This window comes from Erpetoichthys calabaricus, chromosome 17 (genome assembly GCF_900747795.2).
Source record: "Erpetoichthys calabaricus chromosome 17, fErpCal1.3, whole genome shotgun sequence".
Lineage (NCBI taxonomy): Eukaryota > Metazoa > Chordata > Cladistia > Polypteriformes > Polypteridae > Erpetoichthys > Erpetoichthys calabaricus.
In genome coordinates this window covers 100,711,395-100,725,373 of record NC_041410.2, presented here as the reverse complement: position 1 = coordinate 100,725,373, position 13,979 = coordinate 100,711,395, and the positions used below count along the sequence as shown (strand labels likewise).

The following is a 13,979-nucleotide window of genomic DNA, read 5'->3' as shown; positions in this document are numbered from 1 at the left end:
GGGGTGTTGTGTGTAGAATTCTGAGGAAAAAATGAATTGAATCCATTTTGGAATAAGGCTGTGACATAACAAAATGTGGACAAAGTGATGAAGCGCTGGGAATACTTTCTGGATGCACTGTATGGTGCCTTGCAGCTGGACGTCTAAGTCAAGGGGCCTTATAAATGGAAATAAACACAATAATCAAAGGAATGAATGATAGTAAGATGTGTCACTGTCCTGCCGGACTAACCGCAGCTTGACGACCAGCTTAACACGGCATCTTCATCATCTTCAGCCTTGCAGTGCTTCAGCTTTCGGGGTTTGGGCAAATCTTAGCCTGAAGTGCAGAAGGCACAGGTGCAGCCAGTGCCAAGGAAACCCAGCAATCTGACTCCTTGAATTGTGCTGCCTTGGGAGTCGTACTCAAGAGCGCCACCACCAGGCAAGGGGCCCCCAACAAATTCTCCTGGGGCCTTATGCCCCTTTCCGTCTGGAGTTGGTCTTTGACTTTGTTTTCCTCTCTTATTGCCGTGGCGTCCCACTACTGCCGCTACCATTAAGCACTCACTTGGTGAAACTGTGGCACGCACAAACCGTAGGTATGGTCAGGCCACTAGGGGGCACAGTACCAACTCTAACACAAGAAGAGATGAACAGCAGCGCCCCTGAGTTAATCTGCACACTGGCCATGCCACTACTCAGAGTTAGCCACTAGAGTGCAGCTGGTGCCCAGGGTCAGACTGGCATCATCCCCAAGAAGGGCACCTGAGGGCCTAGCCATTCAGCATGTAAACTGTGTGCCAGCTCACCAGCATCACTGGACCGACACTGGGTGAAGGCCCCCTCGACAGTCGTTCCAGAGAGTGACTCCACTGTTGTGCCAGTGACGCCATAACGCCCTGGTGCCATCCTTTTCGAGCACACCAGTACAATAGTTGAAAACACACACGGGTGAAAATGTTTGTTTTTTATTCACAGGAGTGATGACACACAGCACACCCAGAAACACAGACAGCAGGGGGCGCCCTCGAACCCCAGCGGCACAGGCCTGCGCTCTGCTCCTTAGTGCTGAGGTCTCCGTGCGTCTCCAAGGGGAGCTCGGGGACACGGCCGCTCCTGACGCGTCACTCGTCCTTGGCTCTCGGAGGCAAGACCAGGCCACCGCGGAGGCTCGGTGGTCCTCTCGAGGCTAGTCACAGTAGGCAAAGGCATGTGGTCCAGCGCCCCCTGCAGGCGGCACCTCTCAGGACTCCTTCCTGGGTAACCTGGCTCCTGTCACTCTTGGGGAAGGCAGGGACAGAGAGAGGGGGTGTCAGACTGCGATGGCCACCACCACCGCTCTGTTGCCTTCAGCCCGAGTAGACCTGAGTTCCGATCACACGCATGATCTCCTTCTGGATTTTGGGCTCCTGAGTGTTGATGTTGGCGTCTCCCACCTGGCCATCCTCGTACCTGCGGGACAAGCGGGGGCACACGCGTCAAGGGCATCCCCTGCATGTGATCGCCCCTCCGTGCCTCGAGAATACTCACACGAAGAAGAAGCGGGTGCAGACGTGGTCCGACACCGGGCACACCCAGATGTTGCCGTGCTTCTGAAGGTCTTTCGATGTTATAACTGAAGGGGAGAGAGAAAGGAAACGGAGGGGGCAGCGTGAGCTCAGGGAAGCAGGGGCCCCCCTTCAGAGTCCAAGAGAGCTTGGCAACGCCACTTCTTACCCTCACAAAGCGCAATGCAGTTTAAATTGCGGCTCTGAAGGAACCTCGACTGGATCGGTCGGCTCTGCAGAAGAAAGGACAAAGTGGTCGAGCTTGCACAGGCTGCCTGGCACCTCTTCTCTCGGTGCCCACCACCGCCTCCCTGCTAGCCATACCTGTGGGATGGTGTTCATCCTGTTGTAGCGCTGCACCAGCTCGTCCTTTGAAGGCATTCGGTGTTGTCCTTTGCCCATGCCTGCCGGAGAAAAGCATGAAAGTCGGTGGACCCCCAAGTCCCCATTGCCACCTCATGCACTGGCCCACCCCTTGGTTCAGAGCTCGAGGGGTGGACAGCTGCAGGCCACAAGAGAGAAGTGGGCGCCTACCTGAGTATCCGAAGGATATGCTGGAGATGGGGCTCAGATAGATGCCCTTCCCGTATGCTGCCCCGTGCAGCTTGCATTGAAAAGAACAGAGTGAGAGACAGCGCGCCAGGGACACACAACAGAGACAGCTCAACAGACATGGGCAGCACGGCGGGCGCAGTGCGCGAGGCCTACCGGCGGAGAGTAGACACCTGCTCCGCCAACGGGGGGTCACGCTACCGGGGGGCCACTGCTGATGGCTCCTGATTGCGGTCAGATGGCAGAACATGAGGATGAGTGGTACTAACAGGCGAGAGAGGCGGACCGGTGGGCATTTGGTCCATGAGAGCTTCTGGAGAGTCTGTAACGTGAGCGGGCTGGCGGGCCGACTGTCCCCCCGTCGACAGCGCGCATGATCTCCAGTCCCAAGCTTCACTTCAGTCTTAAGAACATCACAGTGGGTCACGGGTCACCTGTGTGGTGCCACGCCACTCTGCAACACCACCATCACTGCCCAGGACCTAGTGGCTCTGCACGTGGTATTTTGTACCGACTGGTGCGGTAGGAAGGCTGGCCAGCCGCCTGAGATGTGGCATCCACGTTGGTGAAGGTGAGTGGCGGTGTGGTGTCACTTGTTTCGTGGTCAGATTGCTCTGCTAAGGCCAGAACGGGGCAATAACTGAAAGGTAAAGAAATGAGGCGAGGTGCCAGGGAGGACCAGCAGATGGGGGGGAAACTGGGGAGGAAGAGGCGGAGACCAACAACGGAACTCGGGGAAGAAAAAGCGCAAATTAAGAGAAATGAAGAACACAGCAGTTTCAGTCCTCGATCCAGAAACGGGCACACTTCTAGGAGCGCCATGCTAGCGACTGCACTGCTCTCGCCCAAAATAAGAGACACAAAATGGCAGTCAAAATGGGAAAAGAAAATGGCAGCAAAAAATACAAAAACAAATGACGTTGTAGGATAATAAGAAACAACACAGAAACAAATCAATAAGCCATAAAACACGCGGCAACCAAGCGGCCTGCGTGACTTGTGACCTAATCCAAATCCAAAGTGGCAGGACTGGCACGTCACTAGTGTGGACTGGTGCTAACATTCTGACTTTGGTTTTGATACCAGGACCTCGGTACCAAAACTATACAGAAGCAAATACAGAACCCCGCGCCAGCTGCTTTGCACCCGTGGTCCGCAAACACGCGCGTCTCCCCTTGGAGTCTCCAGCATGCTTAGATTAAAATGTAGCATTTTTCCAACGCCAGGGGGGATTTGGGGGTCCCCCTTGGTAATCCAAGCTGGATGTACTTAACAAAATGCCGTTTCACAAATTGAGCTTTTTCTGTCATTTTTATACCGCATAACCCAATGGCGCCACCATCTTAAAGTGTGGCTCCGTGGTCACACAACGTCACAAAGTGAACATCCAGCAGTCACCGGGCAGCAGCAGGATGCCACCGCAGCCCTGCAGAAAACACCCAAAGTGCCAATACAGCATTGTCGCAGGGATGTCAAATCTAAGAATAAAAAGAACGATGACAGTGCCAACTGCTAAGTCAGTTCTGCTTTTCTAAAATGTCCTGGGCACAGGAGTGGCCTCTGACGTGTTCAGGTCTTCTGGTGATCTGGTGGTCTAATGTGTGCATAGTCAGATGTGTTGGGTGTCCACTTGTCACGTGGGTGGTCAGACATCGAGCCTGTCCAGTGCTGGATTTGTCGGTCAGCTGGCCTGTCTGCTAACTGTGCCCTCTCCAGCAGATGGGCTGGGCGCTGGCTGGGTGTTTTTGTTAGCACCCTCATTTTAGATTTCTTAGTGGACAATCAGGGCCTCTTCTCCGAGGTGGCCATCTTGACTCCTGACACAGTGGGTCACGACAGCAGGAACTCGTCACAGTGGCCTCCGTCGCACGCCAGCTCATAAAGGCCTTTCTGGCAGTCACCAGCCAGACAGGCCTCAGCGCTGGCGGAAAGAAGCGGCTGCACAGCCTCTTTGACCCCCCCGAAGATGCCCATCGGAGAGAACTCTGAGCTTCCTCTACAGCTAGTGGTCCACCCTTGCCAAAGCGAGGCCAACAGATAGCCAAGCACCCAGTGGACGCCATATTCCCCCGGGGCGAGGCAGACAAGGCAACAAGAACGGGGAGGAACATGGCGTCCATTGCTGTCAGAACAAAAGCGTTGGGTGACATCAGCTGGGCTGCCGGTGGGCCTCGCACAGAACCCATTGCAATGAGGAGGAACGTGGCATCCGTTACTGTCAAAATGGAGCAGCTGGGAGTCCTTGTCGCTACATACCTGCAGTTTGGTATAAGAAGCATTGACTAGTCCATTTCTCAGAATGGAGTGCCAGTTCTCTATATGGGAACCACTAGAGCAGGTGCAAAAAAGAGAAAAACAGAGAGGCTGTCAAAAGCAGACACTCATGCAGCGGCCATCTCTACTTACTGACTGCCCAGCGGCAGGAGGCGTGCCATCTGCTATCAGGGGGCCGAGGAGCAGAGGCAGAGAAGAAACACAAAGCGGCGGGGACCTCGAACGTGACACAAACAGGAGAGCGGGCACAGAGGTGGGAGAAGGGCGGGCAGCCTGGACTGTCGTCACAGTTGGTTAAACCTGTGGAGTAAGCTCTGCCACGGTTACACTTATCTCCTGCATGCCACCGGGAGGGCCAGAACAGGGGTTGCCATCCGGGCATCTGACTGCCAAAAGTGGCCTACAGGGCACAGAGTAAGCCTCATCAGGGCCAGTCTGGGGACAATTGCAGTTAGCCTGGCCATTTACCAGCTCCGAGCAGCTGGCTTCAGTGCCCGGCCTGGTGGCCTGATCAGTGACTGCCGTGACACGTGCCCCGTGCGTACCCTATGATGGACTGACGTCCCACCCAGGTTTGATTTCTGCCTTACATTAAGATACCCCCACCAGCAGCTCCCTTGTAGGCTTTGCCACGAGTTTTGCATGTGGCACTGCACAAACACCAGGGCACAAGATTGCACCAGAGTAAAAGCAATGGGGGGCTCTCTGCCTCACGGGCATGTGCTGAAAGGGGACGAGAGCAAGAAAGGAAGCACCCCGTCTGCATGCGCGATCATCTCACGGCTCCTGGAAACCCACTCACTGGAAGGCAAAGGTACTGCCATACAGCTTCTTGGCGGTCCGGAAGCGGGCCTCCTTGGCAGGGGGACTGCTGAGCAGCAGGAACTGGTGGGATGTGTGCATGAACTTGAGTTGCTGTAGAAGAGAAGACAATGAGCAAGACAGACCTTCAAGCAAAGACACCAACCCCACCCCTACCAAGGTTGGGCCATGACACCCAGGGCCCGAAGACGGTCGGGCCGAGAGAAAGCCACAGAGGATAACACGAAGAGAGGGGCACAGTCAGCATGGGTGTGTGACGGGATACCTGACATCTCCACACCTCAGCAGCGGGGCACACTCACCCGGCTCAGCGGCAGCTTGACGATGTGCGACCGGTTACTTGAGATGATCCTGAAAGAAAAGCAAAGGCGCTTGTAAGGAAGAACATCAAGATGACCCTCCAAAGACAGAGGAGAAATGATGAAGGAGATGGCAAGACTGGCACCTCTGTGTCAGGCCATCGACCACGTTAGGACTGCCACTCACCACTGGAGCAGAGGGTGGGCCAAAGGGTCCAGTTTGTCCATCTGTTTCTTAATTTCCAGGTAGGAACCCTGCCGAGAAAGAAAAGAGCCGTGACCCGCGTCCGTTGGAATGCCGGAGGGACCTGGGAGTAGGAGGACCACATCTGCTGGCACACAGCCATGCAGAGGGCATCGAGAGACAAGCAGCCTAAAGGCGGAGCGAACTCACGTACCTGTGTCATCTCCCGAATGGACATCACACTGTCCAGAGCCTTTTGAAGCCTCTCGTAGTTCTTCTTCTGTGGGGACAAATGACAGGAACTCCATCGGATGCCACAAGGGGTGCGGTGGTAACATGAAATCCACGCAGAGAGCCAACGGAGAGGAAAACGGGCAAAAGAAACAACGAGAAACAACGGGCGTGAAGGACACCCTGGCATGAGGTAAACGTGACACAGTTAAGGAAGGAGAGGCAAGAGTGTGACATGTTTAAAGGACGGGGATCCTTGCACACAAACAAGTGTACTTCATGCACTACATGAGACAGATGTGATAGGTGGACAGACATTAAAAAGGCACTATACAAAAAACAGACCGTCAGCTAGGAAAAGATATGCAGAATAAATCTGAAAAGGCACTTTATGATAAGTCGGCGGAGAGAGAAGAGAAGATGACGAGGTGTGAAAAGGAATAAGCACCCCGAGCTGAGGAAGGCACACGGCCTCGGCGCTGCTCTCTCCACTTGGTGGGTTTGTCCTCCCACATCCTCACAGCCTACTAGACCAAAGGGTGAGGAGTGCCAGTCTAGGTGTGTGCCGCCCCCATCCAGGCCTGCATCCTGCCTTGTGGCCTGTGCCGCTGGGAAAGGCTCCCTGAATTGGCCTAAGCGGGACACAGGCTGTAACACTCTCATTTCTCGTGTGTCCAGGGAGCCCTAGAGTTTCTTCTAAGTTGCACTTCATCTTTCTGCTCGTAATTGTATGTTGAGGACTGTGGAGGGGGCGCCCCCTGCAGGTGGGCTGCTGGCTTCGTGCAGGAAGCAGCATCAGCTGTGTTGGTTCAACACGGAAATGTGCCGCTGAGATCTGATACAACTTCTCTTAGCAAAAGAAGAACTCAACTGGCAGAATGATGGCATCCCATGTTGGCTTTCTCATCGAGATCAATTCTGCCATTACTCTCCTGGTCTCTCATCCCACCCTCCCACCAATTACCTTTGGATTAAAGGCCAGGGTCTTGGGGTCGTTGGGGTCCACGACCGAGGGGTACGGCTCAAAGATGATGCTCTTCCGGGGCGACTCCAGGGCAGCTCTGCACATGGCCACCAGCAGGTCCACCACCTGGCCAGAGAGACAAACCACAGAATGTCACTGAGACGTCACAAGCCCCAGGTTGCCCCTGCTGCCTGCATGTTCACAGTTAAAATGCCACCAGAGGCAGCCACGTAAATTTCATCCTCCTTTACTGAGCGTCCAGCTGGAGCTGCAAGGCATGGAGAGACAACTCATCTGTGCCTCGTCAACGTGTGACGCCAAAGGACAGCACAGTTAGTGAGAAGAGCTCTGGACGCCGTCAAACTGGCTCACAAACACTCAATCACTCACAAGTAGGAAGCAGCAGCTCCAATCCCACCGCTCATTGCTAATCAGAGCACAACAGGGCCGTATGCTGAGCGCACATTCGTAGACGTCCACCTACCCTGCCGTCTATCCATCTTGTAAGCTGCTCCTTCAGCTGAGAGTGGTGCCCAGGACGAGGCCCACCGAGGGACACACACACACACACACACCCGCCATTGAGCCCCGTAGCTCTGCAGTGCCTGAGTACTCACCTCTGCCCCAGTGGCCACCTCCTCGGCTGCTCCAGACATGACTCCCAGGGTGTAGAAGGAGAAGACGCACAGCTCCCTCGTGCAAACGGCGGGCTGTGGACAAGAAGACACAGGAGCGTCACTTGTCAATTCCCAGGCCAACGGTTTCCGGCACAACAAAAGGACGTGAGGGGAGCTGGCTCGGTTGGCGCCACATGGCTTGGTCAACACGGGCCCCGGGTCCAGGATGGTGGATCACCCCCAGCATCGGCACCTGCTGCCGCACCTTGAGCATCGAGCCATTCTGAAAGACGTGCTGCTCGTCACACACAACGCAGTACTCGTTCAGAGTTGGGATCCGCTGCTCGGCGTATTTCATGATCTAAGAGAGGAAAACAGAGGAGCATTATAAGGACCCTCAACACGCTTGGCACCAGAGGGGCCCTTGAGAAGCTCATGCATGTGGGCACCTTCACGCCAGCGCACATTTTTACCATTTCCTCCTCGCAGAAGCTGCGGCAGAAGGGAAATGCAAGGCTGATACTGGAGAGGTGATTGGCCTTTGCCAGGAGTACACCAGCCCAACGATGGGCCCACCTGCCCATCCACTCACAGAGTGCCACCTAGAATGAGACCACAGCGCCAAGGAGATGGCAGATGGGCTCGACCAAAGAGCTGGCATGGCATCAGTTAAGAGGAGTGCCTCCCAGTGGACAGCAAAGCAATCCTCCCCTCCCGTGGTCCCCTAAGCAGAGGCACCCGCCAAAAGCCCAGAGTGGCAAAATGGGCAAATGCACCCCTCAGTGCATCATTGCCGGATTTTGCTTTCTTTGTGTGCCCGCTCCAGGTTGGCGGCGCCAGTGAGCATGTGCGAGATGACCTTTAGACCCTTATGCTGCATAGGTAGTGGGCGGGAGCTCCCTCAGAGTCACATGGCATCTCCCTCTCCTGGCAGCTGCTGGCTGGCATAGGCATTTCACTTTGAAACACTAGAAGAGCTGCTTCTCATCTGCGCCTGTGACCCCTGCCTGCACTCACCCCTCCAAGAGACACAATATACCAATGGTCAGCAGCGCGGCAGCAGAGCGCCTCACCTGGACGAGGAAGCCGTACTCCAGTGTTGGGATGTTCTTGCAGTGGCCCCCCGCCTGGGATGAGAAAAACAATTCAATCAGCTGCTTCATGGTAATCTGCGGGGGCGGCCTGGCAGCGGGAACAGCCGCGCTCTGGTGGGTCAAGTGAAGACAAGGGCATTATGGGGGGGGTGCCAGCTCACCTTACTGCATCTCATGCAATTCAATCAGACAGCACAAATTCCCAGCATCCTTTGCCGGGCTCGTGGGCACGGGGGTGTTCACCCATCATCCTGCTTTGCCTAGCACCCGCCTGCTGCCCAAGTGAGGCGAAAACCCAGCAGCGGCAGCCACACTCAACAGTTACATGCTGTAGGGGGCACCACAGGCACTCGATCAAGCCCTTGCGCACCTACCTGGCTGGCGGTGGGGTAGCCAAAGAGCTCTCCTTTGGGGTTCTTCATGGTGCACGAAATGGAGCGGTTCATGAGGCGCGTCACCCGAAGCTCTGGCACGCCCAGCTTGCCCTTCAGAGCCGAGTCCTGCATGAGGGGGAAGCTGGGAGACCTGCATAGAAAGAGGGGACATAAGAAGGGTGGAAAAGGGGGCAAAAGCCAACCAACCACATGAGTTGCTCACTTGGGGATGGGTGAAAAGATGCTCAGGCCAGCTCGAAACTTCTTGATGGTCCCACCAGCCTTGAACCAGCTGTGCCGCTTCTCCTGCTGCGTCTTCAAGAAGTCGTTGCTCAGGTGCTTCCACTGCTGGGATGTGAACGTGCTGAGGATCCTGCAAGGGAAGAAGAGGGCACATGAACGAACTAGAGACCTCACCCGCTGACCTGTGGCTCGGCTGAGGGTCATGAGACGGGGGTTTACTTCTTCAGCTGCAGGCCCAGGCTGAACCCATCCTTGTTGGACGGCTGGAAGACCTCCACAGACGGCTCTAAGGGGAGAAGCAAAGGCCAATGAGCAGTGACAGGAGGACTGGAGTCAGTGCCCTCCCGAGTTCCACCCTGGTATTGATCTACCCACCTGGCCCATCGAGGTACTGGGACAGGGAGAAGCGGAGGCGCAGGATGATGGGCTCAGTTCGAATCACCTTCCACGCTGTCGCCACCTCCTCCTGGGCATAAAAGAGGCAAAGACAAAACAAAAAAACTGCATCATCTGTCGGGGCTGCCACGTCCAGGAAAATGCCATCATCTCTTGAAGTCAGCTGGGCTGGCAGGACATTGGGCAATCAGATGACACTCCGGTCCACCAGGGGAGCCATTGTGAAGTGGAGTCTGAGTGCACTCTATGTGCCCACCGCTCGTCTTTTGCTTCTCTTAACTGGCCCAGCTGACCCACACTGCTTTGAATGAAGGAAAGTGCTACAGGTCTTATTACAAGAACAAGAAAATACGAACACATCACTCCAGTCCTCACGTCCTTACACCTGCTACCGGTTAAGTTTAGGGTAGATTTCAAAAACCTCCTTTTAACATATAAGGCCTTAAATAGCCGAGGTCAAAACAGAACGTGCATTAAGACCTCAAGATGCCTTAGGATTCTAAGGATTAATAAAATAATAGTGGGAGGTTGAGCTTTTAGTTACAGGACCCCCCTAAACTGTGGGGTGGTCTGCCTGCTACTATAAGAGATGCCCCTTCAGTCTCAGCTTTCAGACTCTCGACTTCAGTTTAGCAAATCCTGACTAGAGCTGCTGATTAACTGTCATTAGCACTAAAACAGAAGTAATATGACAGTTGTAATTTGCTACTAACCCTCACCTATTCTGTTTCTCTTCTCGGTACTCAAATGTGCCACTTGGTGGCACTGCCCACCTGCCAAGTTGACTGCTGCCTAAGGTAAAGTCATCTCTGATGGAGGATCGCAGGAATCATCGGGTAGAAGGGTCCTTTCATCGGATTGGCTGACTCAGCTGTGGAATGGCCAATGGGGGAGACAGCTTGATGGCTGAGATCTCCAGGACTCTGAACATATTATGGGATATCATCTACTCTTGCATTCTGCTCTGTACTTGGACTATTACTGTTGCACTATTGTGTTGTATCGAGGATGACTTGTGTCCTCTTCTGTCTATTGTGTCGTATTGACCCCCTTTTTTTGATTCCCACTGCGTACCCAACCTACCTGGAAAGGGGTCTCTCTTTGAACTGCCTTTCCCAAAGTTTCTTCCATTTTTTTCCCTAAAAGAGTTTTTTGTCAAAAGGCAGGGCCTCGTGTGATTTTTGGGCTATACAAAAAAAAAAATTGTATTGTATTGCATTGTTAGGAATTGGCCTGCAGTGTCTAAAGTGCCCCAGGAAGAGGAGGAAGATGACAGAAGGGCACAAGTGACACATGGCATTCTGATTGAAGAGGGGCCTGGTACAGAGGTGTACTCACATCCAGGAAGCTGATGTTAATTTGCAAATCGATGTCCACATCATCAATGGTCCCATACTCCCTGTGGAGAGAGGAACATGTGAGGAAACCAAAAGGCTGGGAAGAAGCTCAGACAAACAGGCCCAACAGGGTGCACTGCCAACATCCTCCTTAGGGTCTCTCTCCCTAAAAACTGGCAGTGCCTCCCTATTCTCCTCCCTTCTCTTAAACAGGTGAGGCAGGCATAAGCGCCATCTCCGTATGCTACACCCTACCCGCTGTCGCTGTTCCCAGGAGATGCTGCAGGCACCAATTTCCACCTACAGAGTCTTTCTAGAACCTTCCTGACACACCTCCCTGAACGACTTCTGTCCCGGCCCCCCAAAGAGCACACCTGACAGACACAGCTGTGTCGCTGTAGATCTCCTTCACTGCTTCAATGTCCACATCCAGCTGTGGATGGCGGTACAGGTCAGCCGCACAGCTTCCCTGCACAGACAGAGAGAGACAGAACATGACAATGGCCTAAACTGCACAAGGCGCCAAGACCCCTGAGCGGGCAGCTGCCTGTCACCTGTATCCCATAAAGGAACTCCTCCGAGTCATTGTCTCCATCTGAATCATCGTCTGTCCAGTACTGACCCTTGACGTCCTGCAGACACAGAGATTGACAGGAGAGCCTCAGCATCGAGAATCAAACAAACGGAGAGCCTGGCATTCAATCGATCTGCAGAGAGAAAACAGAAGGAGGTTGAGGGTTGGCACGACTCCTCGAGGCCCGCTACTCGCCCCCGCCGTTCCATGGTTCTGGCTCACCATCGCCTGCATGCATCAGACGTGCTCTAAAGGCAGGATGGCGCGGCTGCCTGCCATTCTGCCTTCCTCGGTTTCCACGGCAACTGAGATAGGAGACAAAAGGAGAGCTCGATGAAGGTGAAGACAAGCAGTTGGCGGGGGCAGCATGGGAAGAGCGAGCCAGCAGTGCTGGAGGTGGTACCTTAAATGTCATGCTGTGCCAGTCCCACACAGGAGGCTTCCCTCTCTAGTTACGTATAGGGTGAACCTGGGAGGACTGGGGGGAATGTCTGGATATGTGACCTTTGACCTTATCTTGACTGCCCAAGTCATTGGACTCATTGGGTCATGTGACCAACTCTAAACGTGCAGCCTGACGCCAGGGGGGCACTGCCTAAGTGGGGCTTCGATGTTTTTCCTTTCCTTTTGTGTGGCACCACCTTTTGCTCGGCTCTCACGTCCCTCACAATGACAATGGCGCCACTGCGTCTACACCGCTATGAGCCACATAACAGCTGTCAGTGAATGCCAGTCTCTCACTATCTGCTCACAAGGACAAAAACAGCAGCAGCAGCTTCCCAGCCTCTCCAAGGGAAGAATTCCTGCACTTCCACCTGAGCTACCAAAAGGTCCAATGCCAACAGGCTGGCACAGGTGTCCATCCAACACGTGGTACTCTCGGTCTTACAAAGTGGGAATACCTGCCACTGAAAAAGGGACCCAAGTGCCAGTGTGTGACAGCATCAGTGGCAGCGTGAAGCTAAAGCGGAACATGAAGGTTGCCGAAGGCGGTTGTGACACACAGTAGTGGACACCTTGGGGTCACCCCTGTAGGCTGCTCAGCTATGACTCTGTGGCCACTCTGGCAGGGCCATATTGCTGCCCACCTGCAGGGTGGGGCGCACAGTCTTTGTCATCCGGTGGCCGGTAGTGAGAGACAGCGCCCTCAGCAGGTGAAGAAGATCAAAAACAAAAGGCACACCCAACATCATTAAAGCCCTTTTGCTAATCAAATGCCTCCCATTGCCCGTGAAGACACCAAGTGAGCCCCCACAGCCGATCGGACCTCCCTGACAAAAGCAGCCTCAGCCATCTTGATCTGCTCATCTTTGTCTATCTGCAAAGGAATAAAAAGACGAGCTGGCGGGACACGGGGGGATGGCGTACCCCAGAGTACCCAGGACGCACTCACCTGCCCTCTGCGTGACAATGGAACCTGTGGCCTGCTGGCTTGATCCTCTCTTGCGGCGGTTTGTGTGTGGCAGCTCTCCGAAGCTCCGACTAGCTTAATTTGCCTGACAACACAGCCTGCTGCAGACATGCTCAGTGCTGTCCGCCTACTGGTCACGTGACTTCCAGCTGGCTGAGCAGCACAATGGCAGGGTGGGGGCTGTGAGGTGGGAGAGAGGATGCTGAGGGATGATGGCCGACAACGCCCGCCTGCTCGTTCACTTGCCCTTTGACCTGCCCGGCTGTCTTGTCTCCTGGTGGACCTTCGGCTCCAGCTGTCTGTGGTGCTGCATTTAAAATGTCCCTCAGGGCCAGCTCAGTGACTCCCACAAGACCACCGTGCAGTTGTTGAAGTTGCAGAATCTGCAGGTTATTAATTCAGTGCCCAAGCTGTTACTATTTTGTAAAAAGGAAATACTGGCGGGCAGCAGCTGGCCTCCTCTCCTGTTACAAATACCAAGTCCTGGGCAGCTGACTCAAGGCTGTCAGGCGGACAGAGCTCAGTTGCGGGCAGCACTGCCAGCCATAGAAAGCGGCTCTCTGCTCGTGTTCTACTTTATGCAAATTTGCTTGTCATGCTTATGCCACTCGATGATATCACGACTCCGTTTACAGGGTGGCTCTGTGCCATCTTTTACAAAAAAGAACCCTGTAAATGGCACTAGGTTGGCAAAACTTTAGCTCATCTTTTGAATGGCAAAATTCGTGGTGGCAGCCACGCCCACCTGCTTGATTTTATTGGCCCCCAGACATTTAGGGGTACATCCTGTGAAAGACAAGCCCAATGGTCACCTGTACTGGTAAGGACAGGAGGAGTTTGACCAGCAAGAGGAGGCCATTCAGTCAAATCCTACTCGTTTGTGGAGCTAACAGCTAAGCTGTCCCAATGTCTCCTCCAGATGATTTACATTGCTGGCAGGTGAGGTGACCACCACCTTGGGGTCCGCCTGCCTGGGTGATTTCACAAACTTCACTCCTTCCCCACATCTCTGGCTATGTGCAGAAGAGAACACACGACCATCCATCTGTGTGTGTCTTTAACATTTACAAGGCGGGTT

At 54.3% G+C, this 13,979-nt stretch overlaps 1 protein-coding gene across 7 annotated transcripts; it reads right to left on the bottom strand.

Moving 5' to 3' along the window:
- Window positions 1-952: 952 nt before the first annotated feature.
- LOC114667417 (protein mono-ADP-ribosyltransferase PARP6) lies at window positions 953-13,046 on the bottom strand. 7 transcript variants are annotated; one of them, XM_028822711.2, is made up of 23 exons: window positions 12,884-13,046; window positions 11,713-11,795; window positions 11,471-11,623; window positions 11,291-11,385; window positions 10,918-10,978; window positions 9,559-9,649; window positions 9,403-9,469; window positions 9,164-9,313; window positions 8,941-9,091; window positions 8,546-8,677; window positions 7,738-7,833; window positions 7,473-7,565; window positions 6,856-6,981; window positions 5,875-5,940; window positions 5,664-5,731; window positions 5,480-5,528; window positions 5,158-5,270; window positions 4,338-4,410; window positions 2,064-2,133; window positions 1,854-1,933; window positions 1,699-1,762; window positions 1,513-1,597; window positions 953-1,434 (listed from the first exon to the last, which is right to left on the bottom strand). In XM_028822711.2, the coding sequence occupies exons 3-23, from the start codon at window positions 11,582-11,584 to the stop codon at window positions 1,332-1,334; spliced, it is 1,947 nt and encodes a 648-aa protein (XP_028678544.1). In that variant the 5' UTR covers window positions 11,585-11,623; window positions 11,713-11,795; window positions 12,884-13,046; the 3' UTR covers window positions 953-1,331. The 7 variants fall into 7 exon arrangements, 6 of the variants coding, with proteins under 6 accessions (XP_028678544.1, XP_028678546.1, XP_028678547.1 ...); XM_028822713.2 differs by having other exon boundaries at window positions 8,546-8,599; XR_007933724.1 differs by lacking the exons at window positions 953-1,434; window positions 2,064-2,133 and having other exon boundaries at window positions 1,515-1,597.
- Between the last annotated feature and the right edge of the window lie 933 nt (window positions 13,047-13,979).

Coding starts and splice junctions, on each gene's coding strand:
- LOC114667417 (XM_028822709.2), bottom strand. CDS start 11,584: ATGCTGAGGCTCTCCTGTCAATCTCTGTGTCTGCAGGACGTCAAGGGT. Junction 7,566..7,737: donor AGAATGGCTCGATGCTCAAG/GTGCGGCAGCAG, acceptor TCTTGTCCACAG/CCCGCCGTTTGCACGAGGGA. Junction 5,941..6,855: donor CCCTGGCCTTTAATCCAAAG/GTAATTGGTGGG, acceptor TTGTCCCCACAG/AAGAAGAACTACGAGAGGCT.